The 25,782-nt window shown below is 43.4% G+C and overlaps 1 protein-coding gene across 2 annotated transcripts; it reads right to left on the minus strand.

Moving 5' to 3' along the window:
* Positions 1-3,290: 3,290 nt before the first annotated feature.
* On the minus strand, positions 3,291-23,193 carry DHCR24 (24-dehydrocholesterol reductase). Of its 2 annotated transcripts, none has more exons than XM_032766936.2 (9): positions 22,890-23,193; positions 14,503-14,658; positions 13,088-13,193; positions 12,441-12,559; positions 12,087-12,350; positions 9,399-9,542; positions 8,462-8,659; positions 6,841-7,019; positions 3,291-5,724 (listed from the first exon to the last, which is right to left on the minus strand). In XM_032766936.2, the coding sequence occupies exons 1-9, from the start codon at positions 23,118-23,120 to the stop codon at positions 5,571-5,573; spliced, it is 1,551 nt and encodes a 516-aa protein (XP_032622827.1). In that variant the 5' UTR covers positions 23,121-23,193; the 3' UTR covers positions 3,291-5,570. The 2 variants fall into 2 exon arrangements, with proteins under 2 accessions (XP_032622827.1, XP_032622828.1); XM_032766937.2 differs by having other exon boundaries at positions 5,471-5,724; positions 12,441-12,556.
* Positions 23,194-25,782: the final 2,589 nt, after the last annotated feature.

A 25,782-nucleotide genomic window follows, 5' to 3' on the forward strand; every position in this document is an offset into this window, starting at 1 on the left:
GCTACAGAACTGGTGGTGTAACACAGGAACCAAGGCCGAGATCCACAATGATACTTAGGCATCTACTCCCCATCTTTAGGCACCACTGTGATCCACAAAACCCTCACTTGATTACGTTCAACCCTGTAGGTGCCAAAACTCACTTGGCACCTAAGCTTTTGCAGTAGAAGTTCCCTAGGTGTCTGTTTCTGCCTCTGGACATGCACACTTCTGCCTTGCTCTAGGTGTCCAGGCACCAACGGCAGCCTAAGCTCCAGAGTGATGCACAAGGATTGCAGAGGAAACATAGGTGCTTCTTTGCCTAAGTCGTGTGTGGGGCCTGATCCGGTAGGCATACTCAGTTGCCGCCCAGCCCCACACAAAATGGGGTGGGGAGTACCTCCCTCGTCACCTTTAGCTCAGTGGTTACAGCACTCACTCAGGATGTGGGAGACCACTTTCTAGTTCTCCCTCTGCCTGAGGAGAAGAGAGATTTGAACAAGGACCTCCCCTCAACTCTCAGCTGAGTGGCTGAACCACTGCACTATAGAATATTCCAATGTAGGCCTCCCTACCTCTCTGATTAATTGTGTAACTAAGTATTAGTTGGGCCAGAGTGAGCGAAAATGACTCTATAGCCCAGTGGCTGGGGCATTCCCCTGAGAGTTGACAGATCCCTGTTCAAATCCCTTCCTGTCAAGCAAAGGGGCCATTTGAACCAGTGGTCTCCCACATTCTGACAGAATGCTCTAGCTCAGTGGTCCCCAACCTTTTTGGCTGGCGGGTGCCAGCTGAAGGACCACTACGGCAGTGGAGAACCCGCCGAAATGCTGCCGAATTTCAGCAGCATTTCGGCGGTGATGCCTCTCAATGACATCACTTGTCAGCGACACAAGCGTAGTCATCGAGCGGCATTTTGGCGAGTGCTCTCCCGGGGACCAGGACACAGGCACATTAAGATGCCCTCGCGGGCGCCATGGCTCCCACAGACACCACGTTGGGGACTCCTGCTCTAGCTCTTAGGCTAAAGCTCATAAGGGAGGTCCTCCCCCTGCCAACTGTTTTGTATAGTTAGATAGCCAGTAAGCATGGCTACCAGATCAGGCCCCACACATGACTTAGGCAGAGGAGCACCTATCTTCCTCTAGTTCATGGATCACAGACAGAAATAGACACCTATCTCTGTGAGAGGAGCAGGGTTTAGGACACACTCCTCTCATCAATATCTTCCTTTGGCTACCTTAGTTAATTCCCCGCCCAGCATGCTGGCTTTGTGGATTTCATTCATCTCTCTCACTATTCCTTGTATAGGAGCATAGGCACCTAACATGGCTTTGTAGATCACAGTGGTGTTCCAGTGATTTTCCAGGGGCCTAAGCCCCTTTTGTGGACCTAAGCCCAAACGCTATCAAAGTCTAGCAAGTCTGATCCAAAAGAATTTAGATGTTCAGGTGACTGGGCCAGCAAACGGCAAATTCATTGCAGTTCAGAAAAATTTAAGTTAGGTAGTCTCACAGCCAAGACCCAGTATAACAGCTACATGCCATCCTAATCAAGAAAAAGGTCTAAGTTAACAAAAGAAAGTCACTGAAGCCTTCAGTCCACCGCAATGTATAATTAAAGAGTATATTAAGGAGACAGAATTAATCTACCACCCCAGAACATATTGGACCCTATTTGTAACACTGGTCACATTAATAAAAAAAAAAGAGATTGTCCTGAAGATGCAGAGAAGGGAACAACAAAGATGACTGCAATTATTATATCTTGACTTTAGTAAAGCTTTTGATACTGTCTCACATGACCTTCTTATAAACAAACTAGGGAGATGCAACCTAAATGGAGCTACTATAATTTGGGTGCAAAACTGATTGGAAAACCATTCCCAGAGAGTAGTCATCAGTGGTTAACAGTCATGCTGGAAGGGCATGATGAGTGTGGTCCTCCAGAAATCAGTTCTGGGTCCAGTTCTGTTCAATATCTTCATCAATGATTTAGATAATGGCAAGAGAGTACACTTACAAACTGATTTCTGCAGGACCACAGTCATCATGCCCTTCCAGCATGACTGTTAACTACTGATAACTACTCTCTGGGAATGGTTTTCCAATCAGTTTTGCACCCAAATTATAGTAGCTCCATTTAGGAAGATACCAAGCTGAGAGGGGTGGCAAGTGCTTTGGAGGATAGGATTAAAATTCAAAATAATCTGGACAAACTGGAGAAATGGTTTGAAGTAAATAGGTTGAAATTCAGTACGGACAAATGCAAAGTACTCCACTTAGGAAGGAACAATCAGTTGCACACATACAAATTGGGAAATGACTGCCTAGGAAGCAGTACTGCGGAAAGGGATCTGGGGGTCATAGTGGACCACAAGCTTAATATGAGTCAACAGTGTACCGCTGTTGCAAAAAAGCAAACATCATTCTGGGATGTATTAGCAGGAGTGTTATAAGCAAGACACGAGAGGTAATTCTTCCGCTCTACTCTGCACTGATTATGCCTCAACTGGAGTATTGTGTCCAGTTCTGGGTGCCACATTTCAGGAAAGATGTGGACAAATTGGAAAGAGTCCAGAGAAGAGCAACAAAAATGATTAAAAGGTCTAAAAAAACATGACCTATGAGAGAAGATTGAAAAAACTGGGTTTGTTTAGTCTGGAAAAGAGAAGAGTGAGAGGGGACATGGTAACAGTTTTCAAGAAAATAAAAGGCGTTACAAGGAGGAGAGAGAAGAATTGTTCTTCTTAACCTCTGAGGATAGGACAAAAAGTAATAGGCTTAAATTGCAGCAAAGGAGGTTTAGGTTGGACATTAGGAAAAACTTCCTAACTGTCAGGGTGGTTAAGCACTGGAATAAATTGCCCACAGAAGTTGTGGAATCTCCATCATTGGAGATTTTTTAAGAGCAGGTTAGACAGACACCTGTCAAAGATGTTCTAGATAATACTTAGTCCTGCTATGAGTGCAGGGGACTGGACTAGATGACCTCTCGAGGTTCCTTCCAGTCCTATGACTCTATGATTATTTAGACTCCTAAGAGAAGTTTAAAGATAGTTGGGTCAATATTTACCCAGACAGTAATTAAAAATCCAAGCCCCAATCCTGCATGCCGCTCTGCATGGGTGGGCTCCTGTGCTGAGATGGAGCCCCACAGATTTCAAGAGGTCTTCACACTAAGCAGCTTGCACAACTGGGACCCCAGTCTCTCAACAATCTCACTGCACTCTATGCTGTGATTTCCAAATAGCCCTCTTTTTCACAGCAATACCAGTAACAGTGCCAAAAACCCAGCAGAGAACAAACTGATTTTTTAAAAACGTATTTTATTTAGTCATCCATAAAAACCCAACATTTTAACAGTACAACTGGTTATATTTTTAATTGTAACAGCTCATACAGCCAAGAATTTCAAACTCCATCAGCAGCAATGTGCATATATGAGAGAGAGAGAGAGAGAGAAAGAGTGTGTGTGTTCACGATAACCATAGCTACACAACATTAAAATCATGTTGTATCAAAAGTTTGCAAAGGCAAATTATGAAGTAACAAATACAGTGTATAACTAAAGACTATGAATACCCAAGTTAGAGACATACTATTTTGATTTAATTTCTTTATTTTTTTTAGCATTGCCTTTTAAAAGCTAAGTGAACCAATTCTCGCTCAGTACAGAGTATCCTACAGATAATAGGTGAAATCATGGCTTTGCCATGAGAAAGGGGAAGCCATTATTTTGCTGCCCCAGGAGCAGACTGGAAGGTAGATTATGACACAATCACAATGTTTTTCCAGTAGCCCTTGCTCCAAGGTCTATACCTGGCACAGCATACATTCTCTGGAGTGCTGACACAGCTGTGCTGGCCTGCACATTGGAGTGGGGGCCGAGCCTGGGCCCCAGCCATTCCTCACCCTGTTGCACTCATGTATGTGGATGGAGGGGGATGTACCTGCTCTGCACTGGTTATGTCTCCCCTTGGACTGACACACACAGTATGGGCAGCATACATAGCGCCATAAGGGGATGACTTATATCCCTTTACTCCCCCGCATGGCAGCACCAGCAAGGTTGCAATTTGGCCCAGTATGCAACACTGAGAGTCAATGACTAAGTTTATTTTCCATTACTGCCTTATCAGTGGTTTAATCTGCATTATAAATGTCTATCTATCACTAAACAATCATTGGTTTAGCATTGAACTAGAACATAAAAAAGGAACCACCACTGACAATTGTTTTATAACTGTTTTCACATTATGCAGAATGCAAGAACATACATTTCTCCACAAGCCCAACAAATGTTAAAATAACAACTTTAAGTAGTTTGGACCAGATGCGGACTCAATTTAAAAAATGTTGTACCATATGCAATGTCAAACTGTTTCCATGCTCATGAAACACACAGTTAGAAAAGGGGCTTGAATAGTAAGCCCTCTGCAGATTTTTCTAATGTTATTTCTTCTTCAGTTGGTTGAAGGGGTCTTTTTTTAAAAACTATCAAACTAATCCAGCTAAAATGGAAAGCAAAAAGTCAGAGCCATGTCTTGTGTATTTCAAACTTCCACTACACAACTCGATTTTAGGTTGTCCCCTACAATTATCAGCAATATTTATTCAAATGGACCTTATATAACTAAATTATTAATGTTGACAACGGGTCTTTTAGTTCTCCTCCCACCCCCTAAAAGAATAGAATGGTCTGAAATGGCCCATATCTTCTCCAACTGAATACTTATAAGGCACTAAAATTAACCATAATAAAAAAGTAAAATAGACCCCACGACAAATAACAAATCGTATTTAATACTTATCTATATGGAATAGCAGCAGAGATTTTCAGTAGTCTAGGAAGCCAAAATGTTTCCTCTTCAAATCATATTAATCATATTAATTAAAAAAAAGAAGAAAAAAAAGATCCCTAAAACTCATGACCACTCACACATTTATAAACAGAATCTGTACAAATCAGACAAGCAAAATGGATTTTCTACAAATTTTGATATTCAGGTCTGAAATGAAGACATTTGTCAATGACCATTTATTTACCTGCATTAGTAATGTGAGTTTAGTTTGAAGATTTCAGTAACCATCTCTAAACTGTGTTAACTTTTGACTTCTCTTAAGTTTAAACCCTGCACCAGTTACCGATTTGAAAAAGACATTTTTAAAGTCATAATTAATTTGAAAATAATTCTCTCAACTTTGGCACCTAATTTTGTGACCTTCTTACCTATCTCAGATGTACACTGCAATAAATAACTTATTTACTTAAATATCTTTGTCTTTCCAAATTTTCCCCCATACAGTTAGAAATATGTAAATGTACATCTACATCGCTATGTCTGCAACTAAGCTACAAAGAGAGGTGGTAGGCTAGGACTTTGATTCCTGAAATGAAATTACTATGAGTTGGGGAAACTGTTTGAAAAACATACTAACAATTATTGAATGTGAATTTATAAAATAGAAATCTGTATTTTTAAACATCAACATGAGCTTATTTGAACAGTGATAAAGCTTTTATAAGGATATACTGACTACTACAGGTAAATCCATCCTTCCCTGATTGCTTGCTTAGGTTATCCAGATTCAGTGCCGTGCTGCTTTGCAGATTTTATCATACACCTCTGGAAAAGCATTCTTGCAATTCATTTGCTCCCTCAGCTTATGGTACAGTGAACCATCAAACATATCCCAGAATTCCTCACGGTTCATGTAGCAATCTGCATACAACATCTGGAAACTGAAAGAAAAAGAAGGGATAAGGAATTAAATGTTAATACTGTTGCAAAATTTCAGGTTGGAAAAAAAATGAAGCAATTGAGGATGAGCCATAAATTGTAAGGATACACTGCAAAATATTTTGAAATACATTTTTTAAACAAATGTACAGATTAATTACATTTATCCAATTACATATTAGATAATTATTCATCCAGTCTGATGGCTGAACACTGACATCTCTTTTGAAAAAAGTCATGATGTACAACGGAAAAGCCAACAGAACATTCCATTATCACTTTTTGGTGAGGTGGGGAGATAAGTTAAATATGAAAAAATGCTTTTAAAATTTATTACTATACTTCAAATGATTTCTTTCCCAGTTAGTTTCCTGAATTTTTTTAAATTAGTTTTGCTGTGACACTAATACAGAGAAGTAAATAGCAGATACACAAAATTTGAATATGTTTGGGCAAATTCTATTGTCAGTTTAAATATTGTGGAATAGTTTATTTTTCTGAAAGATAGGCTTCATGACTTTGCTACCAAACCACAGAGCACTGGATTTGGCATCAGTCTATGCAAAATTTTAGGTGAGGTCCCCAGCTCCGCTCTGGCTCCTTTATACCATGTAAGAGGACTAGTGCAGCACAAAGAGGCTCTAAAAATCCCATTTGCGGTCCAGGCAAAATCTCTTGGTGCATGAACTACAGAGGACAACCATAAAGCCTTCCTTCCAAGGCGATTCCAATCAATGCTGCAGTCTACAGGGAAACCAGGAGAGGCTGCTGTAATGCAGACACGGCCCTAAACAGGAGACAGGCTGCTTAATTTACATGGAAGGCCTTTCCAGCCCCTAGAGCAGCCCAATATCGGGAGGGTTCAAAAACATCTTAAAGCCACCACTCCCTCTGGGATGCAAATTCTAAGCTACTTAGAGGCACAGCACAGAATCTCAACCAGTGTGGTTTTTTTTTTGTAAGCAAGCAATGCTTAAAATTAAAAAAAAGACAGTCATACTGAATACGTAAAATCAGAATCAGTAACTAAATACTGTAATAATTGAAAGTTAAGTAAATCTGATTAAACTGCAAGGCAATAAGTTATATGGTGCTATCCTGAAGACTCGGACTCTTACCCATGCACGTTTCTTACAAACTTTTCCATTTGTCTCATAGATGCTCTGGCTTCAAACTGCTTTGTTTTAGGCTCTCCATAAGCTCCTATATCTACATAGAGCTCCATTTCATCTCCTTTTGGGTGGACCATGCCAGGATTATTGGGTAATATGAAAGGACATAACCACAGTGGGTAAACCTGCAAAGATAATTTTGTATCACCAATTTTAACAGTACAGTATCAGTTGTCTGTTAATAAAACATGAAAAAATGGAGAGAAAATTGCACTACTCTTCTCCAATTTTCAGTACAGAACTTATACTGATGCCCCTTTTAAATTCTGCTGTTCCAACTAGTTTCAGGCATGGAAGCCCCATACAATTGCCCTGATTCCTATCCCCTAACAGCAATCCTGCTTACGACCCCCTTAAACTTCTTCCACGACCCCCCTGGGGGTCACGACCCCCAGGTTGAGAAACACTGATCTAGATCAGGCCTGCACAACTCGTAAAGTGGCGAGGGCCACGTTACTCCAAAGAAAACAGCTGAGGGCCGAAACCCCCTGGCCCTGCGGAAACACCCCCTGCCGCCCCCCCCCCGAACCTCCTGGCCCCGCGGAAACACCCCGCCCCAGCACCGCCCAGCCCTGCAGAAACAAACCCTCCTTCCCCAGCGCCACCCACCAAAACAGCTATGGGCCAAAAAAGAAGGTTGGGGGTGGGAAGGTGATACTTGATTTTAAATCAACCAGGGGCTCCCAGCTGAAGAGGTGGCTGGGAGCCCTCAGGGGCAAATTAAAGGGCCCAGGGCTCCGGCGGCTGGGGGAACCCAGAACTTTGCGGGGCTGGGGCAGGGATTTAAAGGGCCCAGAGCTCCTGCCGCTGAGGGGAGCCCAAGTGCTTTAAATCCCACCCCCAGCCCATCCGCTGGAGCCCTGGCTGGGATTGAAAGGGCTCTGGGCTTCCCCTGGGGGCGGGGAGCCCAGAGCCCTTTAAATCTCAGCCGTGGCCGGGAATCTCTGCAGGCAGCCCAGAGCCCTTTGAATCCCGGCTGTGGCTGGGATTTAAAGGGCTCTGGGCACAGTGAGCCTCCGCAGGCCGCATGTTGTGCAGGCCTGATCTAGACAATAAAATGCTAATGAAAAACTGTCCCAGATCCCAAGTCATTAACTGAACGTGTATTTAGATTTAAATTACATGTAAAACCAAAGGAGTGAAAAGCATTTTACTGGTGCCGTTCAAGTCCATAAGTCTGTATTTCTTGAAACAACTGAAGTCAATGACTTGGAAAGCAAATGTTAATTCCTAACACTCCTTTCGGGGCTCAATAGATTCTCCAGAAATAGAAACCTGATTTCCAATTTTGCCAAGTAAAAAGGATAAAGTGATAGAATCTTCTTTTAAAATCTGTGAGTTAAAGCTACAAAATCAGGTATTTCTGAATCTCAAGTTTTTCTTGTTTCTTTTTATTAGAGCATTTCATTTTACCTGCTGCCTAATAGTATTTGATTAGCTGGCAAAGTTCTCTCAAATTTAGCATACTGATATATATTTTCTGCAACAGGCACTACTGTGTACTAATGCCAATAATCACCATTCATAGGGCAATCTTCCATCAGGTTTTAGAGAAATGTGTTCTTACATTCAGGTCACTGTGGAAGGTACTGATAGATTTTTCAAGGCTTTTCATTGGGACCAACATGTCTTGTACAACATGATGTTGCTCATACAGTTTTCGAATAGCTTCTCCTTGTGTCAGTTTTAATAGTGAGATTTTTGGTGGAACCATCCAGCCAAAGAGGTAACGAAATACAGGGTTATTGCCAAAGGGAATGATATCCTTTAAGAGAAAATGGAAAAAAAAAACCTGCTAGTAAAATCAAGTGAGCTGAAAAATCAGTATTTCAGAATTTGGATTTTGAGAGCAACATTAAATCATATTTTCTTTCAATAGTTTTAATTGCTGGTAGTCATGTTAGGCTACATTTATTAATATAGGTATGAACAACATGCAACCCTAAATTCAACAATGGGAACTTATGTAGTGTAAAATTCTACATTAATGCTTATTATGACAATAATTTAGACGATGAAATTCAAAGTGGTGATTCCACAGCAACCCTAAGCACAGCTGGACACAATTTAGGCAGGGTAAATTCTCAGCCATAAGTGTGCATTCGTGTTTTTGCCCTGAATTTCCTGGTTTATCTTTTTAAAGTCTCAGTTCAGGAAAGTACTTAGAACATGCTTGATAAAAGCTAAAATAAGATTTTTAAGTGCTTTCTTGAATGTGGGCCTAAAAGAGAAATTAAAAAGGGAGGTGATGGTGATATTATCTTTTACAGTCATAAATTTGTATAAAAAAGTCAGAAAGGAATGCAAAAATAGACATTGTCACTAGAGAAATCCCTAAATCTACCACCACTTCATTTGGATTTCTTTCTGTCTTAAGGAAAGGAGTTACTCACCTATGACAGACATAGGTTGCTCCTAAGGGAAAAGAACATTGGCTGTGCAGTGAGTATGTACAAAGTACTCCAAAACAAATATTAAAATCTTCTTTATGTCTAAAGTCTTACTTGGAGTTCCCAGAAGATACTCCTGGTATGTCGGTGGTAGTAATGTCTTGAGGGAATGTACTCTATTCCAGTTTGATTAGCCTTCAGATACTTCTCCGCATGCTTAAAAAACCATGGTTTGTAGTAGTTACCAATTCTGTTTATCTGAAAATAAAGATATATAACACATCAGCAAACAGACACCAATATAAAGAATAATTATCCCTTACTTGAAAATTCAGTAATATCAATGTTCATGGTGCCCCCACATTTTTTCACTTTGGAATTACGCTAAGGAAAGAATAGCCTTAATGCTGAGGAAGTGTTTGGGACTTTTTAAACATAATTTTCATACTGTAGTAGGACCTTGTGGATAAAGACTGGATGGGCACTCAGAAGACCTAGATTCTACTTCTGGATCTGCTGTTCGTCTCCTGGGTGGCTGCGGGAAAGTACTTGTGTCTCGGCTTCCCCATTTGTAAAATGGGAATTATAATGCTGACTGCCTCTGTAAAGCACTTAAAAAGCTCCTGAATGAACATTTATGAGCTAGGCAGTATTAAGTATTATTTACTTCTGGGGAACTTCTGTATCAAAAATTTAAAAATTCTGCACACAGTATTTTAAAATTCTGCATATTTTATTTGTCAAAATAACACAATATAATGATTGCAGCTTCAATTATTTTGGAATTTTTTTCAAAATACCTCCATCAACTATGTCTGTAACAATACAAACAACAAAAAAGATTCCCTCAGGAGTTCAGAGTTAAAGAAACCTCTGCACCCAAATGGATCCCTCACTTCAGAATCAAGTTATAAGTTACCAGATGGAGAAGAAGGCAGAGAGCAGGTTAGTCAGTTGAGAGAATGCATTAGCTTACTGGGGTCTGTCCCCAATCTCTTCCCAGGGAGAGGTGAGGGTTCTCCCTGCTTCTCTGAGGGCAAATAAACCCCAAGACCCACTTAGCTGCTCTTAGCCTCCCACCCTTCTTCAGCTCCTCATCCCTCAGGATCCTTGCCCCAGGGACTGTTCCCCCTCAGCTGCTTCTCCCGCACTCACTGCCCCCTCCCTCAAGGCACAGACCTATGTCCTCACCTCTCCTTCCCCTGGAGCTTGACTCCTCTTTCCCACCCCTCTTCCCCCTCCCCCACCCCACTGGGAGCTCTGTAGTCCCTCTGCTCCCCCCACATCACTGGGGTACCTATGCTCCCACCTACTCACCCCCACCATGGAGTACCCTATGCTCCCATCACCACCACTGGGGACCCTGTGCTCCCCCTTCACACCCTGACTGATCCCTTCCTCGCCAGACCCTCTGCTAGAGGCCCTAGGACAGTGCAGAAAACTGACTGCGGAAGCTGCAGCCGGAGAACCTCAGCTCCTGGAAGAGTGAATCTGCCCACACATAGCTACAGGTAAGAGTTCTGCCTGGAGCTGGGGTGTGTGCCACGAGCAGACCTCTAGTGAGAAACTTAGGGATGGGGGGGGGCTCCTGTCCTCCCTAAATGGTGCTCCTAGCCAAGGCTCCCCCCAGTTTTCCCACTGCTGCTTGTGTGAGCCCTATGCCACTGCAGGATGGGTGCAGCAATAGGAACATGGGATGTGCACTGAGGCTGCCTCCCAGTGAGGACTACAGTCAACTTGCTGCACAGAGGTTTAGGGGAGGGGGAAAGAGGTGGGAGGCAATCACCCTACAGCCCTCTAGTTCCCCCCGCCCTGACATGGACTCAGCAGCGAGCCTGCACCCGACCCTGACACGCGCCGAGGCCGGGCCTACCACAGAACCACCCCGGAGCCCTGTTCCTTTGCACCAGGGGCACTGTGATAGTGAGTGAGAGGGAGTCTCGCACACTTGCCCAGGTCTGCCTCCCCTTCCCCCAAGTCAGTGATTTACATCTCTCTCAGCTGCTTGTGATACGCTTGCTCAGGACCACTGCTGATGGGGGTGCATGACCCCTCTTGCGGTTTCTCTTTGCTTCCCCATCAGAATCTATTATTCTGCGGGGAAAACAAAAAAAATGTGCAGGGGACATGAGTTCTGCACATCTGCAGTGGCATATAATTCCCCCAGGAGTAATTATTATTATAGTGTGCCAGTGTGTGTGTTTCATATAAGTTTTCCTCATTAAGGATGAGTTAAAATAAGGTTTGGCCTGCCCAAAGGAAGCTGAGTATGGGAACTGATGTCAGTACTTTAGGAATGTTACTCTGTTCTCAAGATGAACCAAAAGCCTCAGTGTTTCTGTAGAGCGGTCAGCATTTCAGAAGAGTTGCCACTAAAGAGACACATGGCATTTTTTTGTTAATATTAACACTGATTTTCTAGTCAGATGTTAGTTTGGGTAATTGCAGTGTAACGACATCTCCCTCCAGATGTGTCTCCTATCTTAAAGCACTGTGTTGTTGCTATATACTGTTCAAGTTGGTTCTTTTCTTCTTGGAGTTGAAAAGAAGCATCTATGATGCAAGCTAGAGATAGAAAAGACCTATCACTTTAGGAAATGTAGGAGTTACAGCCTGAATTGATAGTTACCTGCAAAATTCTAATGTTAAGTATATTCAACCATTCCAGCAAATTCAATATCCATTAAAAATATACCTCTTGTACTGATCATATTACTGTTTTGGTTTTACTGTCATACACTGGAATATTTTACATTCAAAGAACTAAAAATATTATTTAAGAATAGGATTCCTTTTAGTTACCTGGCTGTCTTCAGCTTCATCAGTCAAGACTCCTGTCATAATGACTGCTTCTTCCAAGGAGTATACCAGTCCTTCCACAAAGTTATTCTCTTTCTTTTTAGATTCCTCAGTAAATTTTTCACAGATCTTTTCCAAACCTCTCACAGGCTTGTAATGTAATTTTACATATTTCTTAGCAGGAATTATTTTTATTTCCGCAGCAACCAGGAATCCCAGAGTACCACAAGACCAAGGCACTGCATAAAATAGGTCTGAATTTTCAGTCTGCAAAAAGTACATCATACTAAATCAAATGTCTATCCATTCAACAATTGATAACGTTGTAAATCATAGTAAAATAACATTTTATCTTACTGGTGTACATCTCACAAGGCTTCCATCAGCAAGAACAAGTTCGTAGGCCAAACAGGTATGTTGAAATAGTCCATAGATATGGGATGAAGACTCAATGCCAGTTCCCATGATCAGGCCTCCTTAACAAGAAAATGTAATCAATTGAAACATATTTCCCTTTAAAATGAAAATGGTTTAAAAACAAAGAGGAAAAAAATTAAAGAGGGCTTCTGGAAAATGAAATCTTTCATGTTATTCCTGGTAGCAGTTTTAAAAAGCAGACGCATGTCTAAAATATAACGTATGCAGTGTTGTTGTAGTTGTGCTGGTCCCAGGATATTGAAAGACATTGTGGACGAGACACAATCTTCTACTGGACCAACTTCTGTTGGTGAGAAAGACAAGCTTATGAGAAGAGTTCTGTGTAAGCTCAAAAACTTCTCTCTCTCACCAACAGAGGTTGGGCCAATAAAAGTTATTACCTCACCCACCTTGTCTCTATATATATATATAATGTGCGATAGCACAATACAAAATTCAGCAAGAATTTTAAAAATATATATTATATATATATTTCTGAGAAAACCGAGACTGAACAACATAGTAAACTGCATAAAAAGCTATTTAATACACAGCAAAACTCATTCTCTTTTATAAAGAATCCTCACCTACTGTGAGATCATCAAGTTCTGGTACCACTGGAAGAGTCCAGCCCATAGGATTCAGATGTGCTGTCAACTGCCCCATGGTTACCAACGGTTCCACATGGACAATCTAAGAGAGAAAGTATTCAAGTATTAATGCTGACACCACACAAATGTTGATCGCATTTCTTATTATCAGTTCTGCTCTTTAATTTAGACACTCAAGAGTGTAACTAAAGACAGTTAAGAGACTGTTTCCCCCTTCCACCTACCTCATCTTGAAAAGAGGTGTGGTTCAATCTCCCAAACATAAGTCAAACTGATCTTTCAGAGCTCAGCTTGTTAAACAGATGTTACAAATTTTTTTTAAAAAGCGCCATGCACTCCTTTCAAAATCTGATATTCATAGTGGATTTACTATTTGTAAAACTACTTTAAGGCATAAATTTCAAGGAAAAGTGTGTGCACACTTTACAGGCTCATCTTAGTTGTACAAATCCTGCAATGTGCATGAAGATGGGGTTATGCAAAGGTGTACATATGGTTGTACAACTTCAGTTTGTAACTACCCATGGGATTTGCACAATTCAAGTACATGCATTATTTAAATGGAACCATTTTGATGTGCTGACTTGACACTAGTGCCTTGAATCAAGGATTTACCATAACACTTCAGAACAGGCAGAAGCATCACCACTAGTGAGGAGAGGAAAATATTCCAAAAAGCTTCAGAATCTCTATCATCAGAAATCAGATACAAAGGTGTCATAAAGGTGTACAACTCCAACTGATGTCAATGGGCCATTGTTTTGGTATCTAGGCAGACATGGGATGACAACAGTGAACAAATTCACATTTGGAAGGTTCTTTGCACCTATTAGAGTTAGAAAGTTGTTTCTTAAGGAAAGGAAAGGAAAGGAAAGGAAAGGAAAAATAAAATTTTGTAGATGAGTGGAGGGTTTACAAAAAAAAAGAACCAATATGACAGATGGGCTCAACCAGACCTGCTGACTTAATAGCCTTCCTACTGTGTATCTTGTGTCCACTCATTTCTCTCTCAGCAAGAAAATACTCCCTTCTAGAATCCAAATATTTCCTGATCATTCAGAATATGGCTCTATCAAGATTGTCTGTTTCCCATGCAGAGGCACAATGCAGATGTGTTTCCCATGCAGAGGCACAATGCAGATGTGTTTCCCATGCAGAGGCACAATGCAGATGTGTTTGGGTTTCCAACACTGTAAGGGAATGTAAGTCCAAAAGGACTAAAATGTAACAACACTTTCCACATTAAAAAGGGGTAATGAGAACATTTGCTCTTGGATTTGTATAATTTTTTAATAAGTGGGTTTCAATTACCTTCAGGGAATTTAATGTCCTTTTAAGCAATAACCATAATAAAGCGTTGTAAACTTTAGTATTAAAAATGTTAGCATTACCTGTCTTTCAATGTCTACCTCTAGAATGTCCATTAAGTTGATGACTATATTCTTATGAGTCTTCTTGTACTTTCCAACACGAAGTGATACTGTTAGCCAGCCAGGTCGGCCAGTACACATGTATGTTTTCCCACCTTCATTTTTCCATTCCTGCACCTGTAAAAGGTTATTGTCATAGTTCAGGGCAATGCACCTGTATTCCTCGTGGTCCAGCAAGGGCACCTACTCTTAAGCTTTTAGGTCCCTAGCTGTTGACTTCACTGGGGCAGAGACATACATCTCTCTCCCTCCTAACCAGGGTGTTTCGAGGCTGCGCATCTCCCAGCCTACACTGTGAATTTCCCAGTGAAGTTAGACTGCCTCTGCAGACTTGCTTTATTTTTTCTCCTCAGAGATGGGTAAATAGAATAATTGCCACAATTAAGTTACCACATAGCTCTTCCTAAGCAAGCACAGTTATTATTAACAAAAAGCATTAACTATAGAAGAACCTACAATCATGGTAATAAGCTTAGCAGAGATCACCCTCTGACTTCAACATGGGCTCCGGCCAGCAAACAGTTGTTAGCTCACAGCAAGCCCACTCATGTATCTGAACATCCCTTCTTTATATATATTTATATATATATAAATCTGTCCTCATGTAACAGGTGATCAACAGATAAAAAGGTTCTCTCTCCCCTTTGCCCCGACATCAAGGCAAAGCTTCAGAAGGCTGAGTTCTTCTATAACCAGAGTAATTGTATTTGCATACCCTTTCTCCCAGAGATTTCCTGGGAAACCTACTTAACTTTAAAAGTTCATTCTTGTCTTGGCCCCTTATTTCAAACAGTCCTTTAAAGCTCACATCTAGGGGTCCATGTCTGTCACAGAGGTTGCAGAAGTCATAGATTCCATGACTTTCTGCAGCCTCTGTAACTTCTGCAGCAGCCAGTGCAGCTGACCCCTGGGCCACCCAAGCAGCTGGCTCCAGGGACAACCTGAGCAGCAGTCCCAAAGGGCGGCCAGAACAGCCACTGCTCAGTGGCCCCAGCAGCTGGTGTCGCTGGCCCCATCCCGGAGCAGATAACCCCCAGATCCCTTTCTGCATTACTCCTTTCTAGGCAGTCATTTCCCATTTTATATGTGTTCAATTGATTGTTCCTTCCTAAGTGGAGTACTTTGCATTTGTCCTTATTGAATTTCATCCTATTTACTTCAAACCACTTCTCCAGTTTGTCTAGATCATTTTGAATTTTAATCCTATCCTCCAAAGCACTTGCAACCCCCTCCCAGCTTGGCATCATCTGTAAACTTTGTAATGTACTTTCTATGCCATTATCTAAATCATTGATGAAGATACTGAACGGGGACCCCACTCAATATGCTCTTCCAGCCTGATTGTGAACCACTGATAACTACCATCTGGAAATTGTTTTCTAACCAGTTGTGCCACTCACTTATAGTAGCTCCATATAGGCTGTGTTTGTTTATGTCTTTCTGTCACTAGTGTGGTTTGAATATTCCTATTTAAAATTTTAATAGCATTTAGCAGACATGTTCCAAAATGAGATATACTAGCTTATGAACTTTTTAGTAGAATACCTCTGGTGGTTCTAGTTATCTGAATGTAGCAGCTATAATAAATCCATACACCTGAGTTTTAGTCATGAGATTCAGAAAACGACTAGCAAATAATATTTTAAAATCCACAGGATAGATGGCAGAGGGGCAAACCATCATTGGCATATGTAGGCACCATTCCATGAAAATCAGTGAGACTGCACCTGATCATACACAAAAAATCTTGCTTGTAGTCTCAAAAAGAATTGACATAGGGGGCAGGGTGAAGCGGGGGAATCTACATACACAGATGCATGTGGTAAGTGTACATTTACAGATCTAGTATGATTAGGATTTATTGAACAAGAGTCACAGGGAAGTAATCAGATAATCTAGCTCACTCCTTAGGACTACAGAGCTTGGAGGATACTCCAGACAGACTAATATCAAGGTATACCTATCATATTTGAGATGAGTGTAACAAACAGGAAAAATGGAGGAGTCAAGAATGACAGAACTCCCGTAAATATTATGCAACAGAAATAAAATTCCAAACTCCCTTTAGAAGTCATGGCAGAAGTCACAGAAGAAAAAAAACAAACCCCTACTGTGATGTGGCTGACGAGGTGCCTGCTCATGCCAAGAGACCCAGGCCTGAACTGACACTGACAAATGCATACCTGGAAACAAGTCTGGCTCAGTTGTATGTTAGTATTGTTAAAATAGGTATTAGGTTTATGAAAATATGTTAAGTGTTTACACTTTATGACATGCTTTTAAGTGGCTGCATGCAGTAATCTCACATATCTGTATCATGTTATAATAAAATATTTAAGTGTTTGCTCGGTATCAGTAAAAGTTTACACTCAAACTGTAAACCCCCACAGTCAGGAGAGAAGCATTGCCAAGTGTGAAATACTAATTAATCACAGGAGATGTTATTTCCTGCCCAACAAAAGAAGGCCTACAGACACCAGACAAACCACTGTAGAACATCAGAGGACAAAATACTTTGTTGATTGCTCTCCCCACACCAATGAAAAGGAGACATGCATGGGGGCTTGTCCCACCAGTGGACTCTGGGAGAAAGGAATAAAAATCCCAGCTACGAAGAAAGTGCATCTCTGTGCTGCTCGGACTTGGGGCAGATAAGATTTCTAAGCATAAGCAAGGGATCTCCAGCTACTTAACCTGGTTTAGCCCTAGATGACACATGGAGCTTGCATTTTACAGCAGCTTCTATTATCTTTTGGAACCTAAGACTAACTCATTTGTGCATGTACATTTACTTGCTTTAACCTTCTAAATAACCCTTATTTCTTTTTCTTAGTTAATAAATCTTTAGTTAGTTTATTCTAGGATTTGCTACAAGTGTTGTTTTTGGTGTAAGATCTAAAGCGCAATTCACTAATGTAAGAGACTGGTCCTTTGGGATTGAGAGTAACCTGAATATTATTGTGATTTTTGGTGTTAAGAGACCATCTGTCACAAAGGCAAACTTGCCTAGGTGGCAAGATACACTAGAGTACCCAAGGGAACAGTGATTTCATGGTTAGGCTGTTACAGTGCCTGAGAAGTTTACACTTGATGAGTGGTTGGTGAAATCTAAGTATAGAACTCACAACCAGTTTGTAATGGTCTGCCCTGAGATTGGCATTCACCTACTTAGCCACTCCAGACAGCTTGACCTACTTCCATTCTCAATTATCTATTTGAACTAATAATGAAATGTAGGATGTTCAGATATGAAGAAAAACAATATTAATATGCAATATTAAATAAGCCATCCAGCAAGGGATAAGAAGCATACAATGATTTTTATAAGAATTGTATTAGAGACCAGATTTTGAATTTTCAGTTATTCACACTACAGTTTATACAAGAGCTTCCATGTAGAATTCTAAACCCAAAGCACAGAGAAGGAAAGAAATTTAATGGAGTTTTAGGTAAGAGTTGTGTAACCTATGGCCCCAGCCCTGCAACTGCATCAGCACAGAAGGATGCAATTCTGTAATTAAGTACTAATTTCATACAGGAAAAGAAAAGCAATTGGTAGGAGTGTCAAAATCATCTGTACAATCATCCCAAAGAAAGACTTCAGCGTGGAACAAAGAGACTGTACAGGTTTATTCATTTTACGATATATGTATTTATTAGGACTAGTCATGTATCCACGGTGATTTTAAATGTAAAGTACTATATGAATAATATACGTTACTGGCAAGGTAAGGATATGTGAATATATACTTATGTTATTTTAATAACAACAATGTATATTTATTGTCAATAATATAGCCTTTTTGTGCACCCATAACTAAGGCTATGATTTTGTCACAGAGGTTGTGAAGTCATGGAATCCGTGACATCCAGAGGTCTCTGTGACTTCAGCCAGTGGCAGCAGGGAGCTGCAGGGTCCCCCCACTGCCCATGGTTGCTTGGAGCTTGGGGGTCCTGCACCTTGGACAGTGGGGGGTACCCCTCAGCTCCTGGCCTCTGTGGGTGGCAGTGGTCTCCAGGAGCTCTCGGCTGCTGTGGTCAGCAGGGGGCTCCGAGCCACATAGGGAGGACCCCACAGCTCCTGGCTACTGTGGGCTCCCGCAACCTGGGAGTTGCGGGCAATGCAGGCCCCTGGAGCTCCGAGTGGCAGGAAGACCCCGGAGCTCCAAGCCACAGGAGGGCGGGGGACCCTGGAGCTCTGAGCTGGGGCCCATGCAGCTGCCCAGCTGCTGCAGGCAGTGTGGGGACCCCACAGTTACCCATTTTGTCACAGATATTTTTAGTAAAAGTCACAGACAGGTCACAGGACTCCGTAATTTTTTTTTATTTTTATTTTTTAATTGCCTGTGACCTGTCCGTGATTTTTACTAAAAATATCTGTGACAAAATCTTAGCCTTACCCATAACCTAAGGTCAGTTGCTTTAGTCAGAACTGGGGAAGGATTTAGACTAACTGTAATCTGTTACATTTACATGTTACTCTTACATCTAATAGAGAAAGAGCAGGGAGACAGTCTTTTGTTCTCACTAATGTATACAGTTATAGGTATGATAGCATATTGCATTGTTTGTTTTGTGCTGCAATGTAAACTGCAGAGTAAAATACAGATGCATTGATACAATTTCATTGTCTTTCTTTCTTTTTTCTTAATATCCTCTTGCTGTAATTGGGCACCAAAGACTGGATTGAAATCTGGACTTGCAAATGAACATTACAGAAAGAGATCAATAAACAGAGAAGTATTCACAAACTCCAATTCATAGATTCCAAGGCCAGAAGGGACCATTGTGATCATCTAGTCAGATTTCCTGTGTAACACAGGACATACAACTTCCCCAAAATAATTCCTGCAGTGTATCTTTTAGAAAAAGATCAAATCTTGTTTTAAAAAATTGTCAGTGATGGAGAATCCACCCCAACTCTTGGTAAATTGTTCCAATGGTTAATTAACCTCATTATTAAAAATGTATACTATATTTTCAGTCTGTATTTGTCTAGCTCAGTGATACTCAGACTGAGGCTCGCGAGCCGCAGGTTGCTCTTTAATGTGTTTCACGAGGTTCTTTGCAGCACATATTAAAACACTGTGATTTAATTATTAACCAATTCTAGTTGATAAAATAACAATATTTGGTCAATCATTTTGCTATGAGAATTTTATATATAAACTAAGTATTTCCCGTCACACAGTTTAAATATGAATATAGAGTACTATAGTAAATGAAACAATGAATTCACACTGCTATGGCTCTTTTGAGTAATGCTGATCACTAATTTGGCTCCTGAACCACTGAGGTCTTTGTTAAACCCTTTGTTAAAGCTATTACATAAATGACACCATCCGCCCTCAACCAGAAACATATCAAGCTGAAAAAAATCCATTACTAGTGTCATGCTACGTGGAGCAGCTCATGACTGTGAATGCTTACCTCAGGGCAGACTGTCAAAAAGCAGGGCAGACACCCCAAACTGGCTGTATATCCTGTGATTAGATTTTCCCAACCCAATAACGAATGTGAACTCCTGAAGCACTATAACGATCTTACCATGGGCTCACAGACAGTGCCTTTGGGCACTCTAGTCTATCTTGACACGCATACAAGCTGGACTTAGTGATAAATGGTCACTTATACCAAAGATCACAAAATATTCAGGGTGCTCCCAGTCCCAAGATAAACACTTATCCCATGCCAATTTGTACCTCAGATCTCACACCAAAGACAACATTTGTAGACAATCCTATATATTCCTAGGGTAATTCTGCATATTTTATTTGTCAAAATAACACAATATAATCATGCCAGTTTCAATCATTTTGGTTATTTATTTCAAAATACTGGTCAGCAAGTATATCTGTAATAATAGAGATAAAAAAATCCAGGAAATGTTTTTTTTTGACAAATAGATGCCTTACTAGGCACATTAATACAGAACTTTGAGCAATTAATTTAAACTACAATACAGAAACATATTTCCTGTACCCCTCAGAAACAATGCAAAGGCTTGGGAGAGTCAGGGGCAATGGAGTAGCTGAAGGAGAGGGAAGGAGCTTGGGAGTGAACTGGGAGGGTTGTTGGGTATGCATGGGAGAAGTATGGAACAGGTTTTTTGGGAGGAGGGATGTTGAGTAGCCTCCCTCATGCAGACCCTGACTGAGCCTTAGCCTCTCCCATTTCAGTCAGGCATATCTGCCCCATCCTCAACTGTCCCTGCACCCTCCCCTACACACACCCCAACCCATTCCCGTGTGGTCCCTGGCTCAATGCTGTCATCCAACTAGCTCCTGAGCCCCTGTACCAGTCTGTCCCCACATTAGCCTTTCTGAACCCCAGTCTGTGACCCCCCTCAGCAGCTCTGTATGCCCCACTCTGTCTGTTATCTTCCCTTGCCATATCCTGTGCCTCCTAACCTGGCTCCACAGGCAGGATGCTGAGATGAATGCAGCCAGCTGCTGGCTGTTACTGCCAGTCAGCTGCTGCTGTCTGTTCTGGTGCCACAGTGGCCTCTGGTGGGTAAAAGGTAGAACTGCAGCACTTCTCAGGCAGAATGTATTTTTTGAGCAGAAAAAAATTTCTGTGCCAGACATGAATTCTGTGCAGCGCAGAATTTCCCCAGGAGTATCCTATAGGAAACTAAGTAAGAATTTATTAACTAAGAAAAAGAAATGAGAGAGTTATTTACAGGTTAAAGCAGGCAACATATCTATACAAATGAGTTACAATCTAGTTCCAAAAGGTGACAGAGTTGTAGTACTCTGTCAGCACTAAATGTCTTTTAAGGCTAACCCATGCTGATCCTGGGCATCTCTGCTTTTGTTTCCTAATTCCAGCCCTCTGAGAGTCCAAATGGCAAAGAGATGAAGAATGTTCATGTTATTTTATTTATCCAGAATTCAAGCTGATGGCACAAGCTTCCTTGCATGAAGCACCTTTATGGTAGTCAGATGGCCGTTAGCCCAATTTTTGCATCGTGATGCTTCACAATGCCCACTTAGGTTTGATAATTCTTCTTGATGGGCAGGGGAACCACTCCTCCTGCCTCAGTTCACAAGTTCAGAGCAGGCATTTTTACAGTTGTAAAGGGAAACCTAGATATTACCTTATAGCATGGGATTCAGATGTTACAAGTAAGATTAAAATATGCAGCACCTTACAAGCATTTTGTAGAGTCTAAATACAACTTTGCAAGTCTAACACTTATCTTGAACAATATTAACGTACAGATGAGCTGGTCTGGTTTCCAGCTATGAATCTGCCAGTGCTCAGTTGATAATTACAGCCGCGCCATGAGCTGGTACCTGAAACACCAGTATCGCAATTAGATTTATAAAAAGGGTGCCTATCCAAACACTCGGGTGTCCTTTCTTAAAAATACACCCAAAGTGCTACAGTACAATTTAAGACAGGGGTCCCCAACGCGGTGCCTGCGGGCACCATGCACCCATATCCTGGCCGGCAGTCGAGCATCCGCCAAAACGCTGCCAAAATTCGCCAGCATTTCGGCGGATGCTCGACCACCACCACGGTCCTTTGTCTGGCACCCGCCAGACTAAAAGGTTGGGGACCACTGATTTAAGATAACCCAGCATCAGAGAGCCTAGCTATTTCTGAAATGTTGGACTTCCCTGGGAAAGGCTTGTGTGGTCTAGTGACCCCGTTGTGAGCTATGCCAGTGGGAGCTTTAACTCCTGATAGGATTATCCCACCTGGACAGGTCCTGAGGTAGGGACCAGACAAAAAGCAGTCTTCTGACCTCTAAATTGGGGTTTGAACAGTCAGTCAACAACCTATTATTGTAAACAAGTTTAAGAATTAATAATTTAAGAATTTAATTTAACAATGAACAGTTCCCTACCTTTGCAATGGCCCTGCTAAGTTTTCAACTGCCTGGGAAAAATGATAAGGTTATCGAATTCAGGCTGTTTTTGACCAGCGACATGAGTAAATTCCAAAATTGAGGAACTCTCATAGAGAGCATCCTATCAGCAGCTCCCTTGTTTATATCCACAAAGCTCCAGCTTGAGCACTGGTGCTGACCTTAACTATGGCAGCATGTCATGGAGAGAGAGGGAGTCTCTGCACCAGTTCCTAACAGGAGCCAGGCCAACATGTGCCTTTCAGGCCCCATCTGGATGTTGGAAAAGATCCTTTCTTAAACCACAACAGCAAGCTCAAGTTAACTAACATGGTCTAAAAAAAAGATCTTATAATCATCTAAGATTGAGCTTATCAACAAAGACAGTCAGGGTCCCTCCTCCAACACCTCAGCTTTCTCCTCCCTTTTGCCACCCCTTGCACCTCCTTCCCCATCGATGTTTCCCCTCGCCCCGTGGTCCCCTTGCTCTCACCTGTGTCTGGATGTGGCGGACACGCTGGCTGTGCTGCCGAGGGGCGCTGTGCAGCCTCCACACGGCCCAGGCCCGCAGTTGGTAGTAGATGTCAAACAGAACAGAGAGGGGCAGCAGGAAGAGACAGACGAAGACCCAGCGGTGATGGATCAGCAGGTACTCCAGCCCCTTGTGCCGCACCCACAGCGCGAGCAGCAGGAGCCCAGCACCCAGTGATAGCAAGGGGTCCATCTCGGACCCCTAGAAGACCCTGCCTGTGCCCTGCAGCCCTGCCCTGTCCTCAGCTCCTGCCCCTCACAGAGCCCCTCCCTCACCTCTTTACCCCCCTCACTGACCTCTGCCCCCACCCCTCAGAGCCCCTCCCTCACCGCCTTACCCCCTGACTTACCTGTGCCTCCACCCCACAGAGCCCCTCACCTCCTTCCCCCCGACTGACCTGTGCCCCCACCTCACAGAGCCCCTCCCTCACCTCTTTACCCCCGACTGACCTGTGGCCCCACCCCACAGAGCCCCTCACTCACTCACTGCTCCTCCCTCCCTGACGTCTACCCCCACCCCTCAGAGCCCCTCCCTCACCCGCCGACTGACCTGTGCCCGTGCCCCTCGCACAGCCCGTCCCTTTCCGCTCACTGACTGTGTCGCTCACCCTCCGCCCCTGGCTCAGCCCCGACTGTCCCCGCCACCTCTTCGCTCCGAACCGCTCGCTCGCGCGCTGCCGCCCTCACGCTGCGAGCCAGCCGCCGCCTGTCCCTGCCAGGAACCCCACGCGACACACTTACACCCCAACCGCCAACCTCCGGCCCGCCCCCGCGCCAGCCCCTTTCTCCTGATTGGCTGGGCCGCCGCACTCCGCGGTGAGGAGAGGGGAAGGCACCGGCCAATGGGAAGATACGGCAGGGATCGGACCAGGCGTTGCGCGACCGGATTGGCTGGAGGAATAGCGCTCCGCCGCCGATGGGGGTGGGACGCGGGCTCGAGGGTGGGAGGGGAGAGGAGTATTTGGGAGCGGGGGGTGGAAGATGGGGGAGGTGCAGCCCCTGGGTGGGCCGGGAGCGCCGCGGGCGGGGGGGCTGGGATGGGGGGAGCGGAGGTGGGGGATGGGGAAGGCTGGGAGGGCTTTGGGGACGGGTCAGGGAGGTTGGGGGATGGGGAGGGCCCAAGGGGGTCGGAGTGGGAGAGCCAGGGGCATGGGGCTGGGGATGAAAGGGCCAGGGAGGTTTGGGGGATTTTGAGGGCCAAGGGCAGGTTGGAGTGGGGGGACCAGGAGTTATGGGGATGGGGAGACACGCAGCGGGGGTTGGACAGGCCAAGGGGGTTTGGGGGACACGGGGGGCTGAGGGGCGGTTGGGTGATGGGGAGTGCTGGGCTGGGCGAGCCAGGGACATGGGGTTAGGGATAAGGGATGAAAGGGCCAGAGAGGTTTGGGGGATTTTAAGGGCCAAGGGCAGGTTGGAGTGGGGGGACCAGGAGATATGGGGATGGGGAGACACGCAGCGGGGGTTGGACAGGCCAAGGGGGTTTGGGGGACACGAGGGGCTGAGGGGTGGTTGGGTGATGGGGAGTTCTGGGGAGGGGTGAGAGAGCCAGGGACATGGGGATGGAGACTGGATAGGCTGGGCTGGTACCAGCTCAGGATGAGGTGGGATGATGACACTGTATGTGGGACAAACTGCTTCATGTGCTCCTCACAAGCCAGACAGACATCTCCTGGGCCCCTCATGTGATGAACCCTTTGACACCAGCACAGAGAATCACCATGTGGCAGTGGTTTGAGTATTGGCTTCCTAAACCCAGAGCTGTGAGTTCAATCCTCGAAGGGGCCATTTGGGGATTTAGTTGGGGATTGGTCCTGCTTTGAGCAGGGGGTTTAACTAGATGACCATTTGAGGTCCCTTCTAACTCTGATATTCTATGATACTAAGAACATCCCTTATGCTATAGCAAGCTACCCCAGAGAAAACACTCCTGTCCTTGGCATGATGCCATGAAGTAGCAGCAAAACATCCCCAGGCTGTGCCTCTCTTTCCCCTCCAAGGCCCAAACATGGGGTGTAGCATGTGACAGCCCAAATTGAGAAATTCACACACACACAAATGAATCGTGAGGCTACGTCTTCACTACCGGCCGTATCGGCAGGTAGCAATCGATTTCTCGGGGATTGATATATCGTATGTCATCTAGACGCGATATATTGATCCCCGAATGAGCTCCTATCAACTCCGGAACTCCACCAACGCGAACTGTGGTAGCGGAGTCAACAGGGGGAGCCGCGGACATCGATCCCGCGCTGTGAGGACGGTAGGTAACTTGATCTAAGATACTTCGACTTCAGCTACGCTATTCACGTAGCTGAAGTTGTGTATCTTAGATCGATTTCCCCCCCTAGTGTAGACCAGCCCTGTGAAACCTAAAATGCTATGAAATTCATTCATTTAGCATAGCCCCCCACCTCCCATAACCTCGGTGTAAAGATTTGCTATTCCTAACAATAATTTAACAACTAAAGTGGAGAGAGATGACATTTGTGTGGAATGTAGGGAACTTTGTGCTGAAAGGAGTGGTATCCCTTGAAATGAAAAACATTTGAGGTATGTGGCAGATGTGTCTCTAAACTAAAGCACAATGGTAAAGCTCCATCAGGCAGTGACAGAATGCTGCAGCAGCACAGTGCCATCAGGTGGTGAGATGAAAGTTCATTATGCCGGTAGGCAATATAATGATGCTGCATCAAAGCACCACTGCAGCACGACATAGTGTCAAAACACTGTCACTTTCAGATACAGCACACTAATGTGATGTCAAACTGTGTCAACACTGTGCTGCAGCGTAATAAAGTGGTATCAAAACATCACATTTGAACAGAAAGCGATGTGGTGTCAAAAAGTCACTATGG

The sequence above is a fragment of the Chelonoidis abingdonii genome, chromosome 7, assembly GCF_003597395.2.
Source record: "Chelonoidis abingdonii isolate Lonesome George chromosome 7, CheloAbing_2.0, whole genome shotgun sequence".
NCBI classification, from domain to species: domain Eukaryota; kingdom Metazoa; phylum Chordata; order Testudines; family Testudinidae; genus Chelonoidis; species Chelonoidis abingdonii.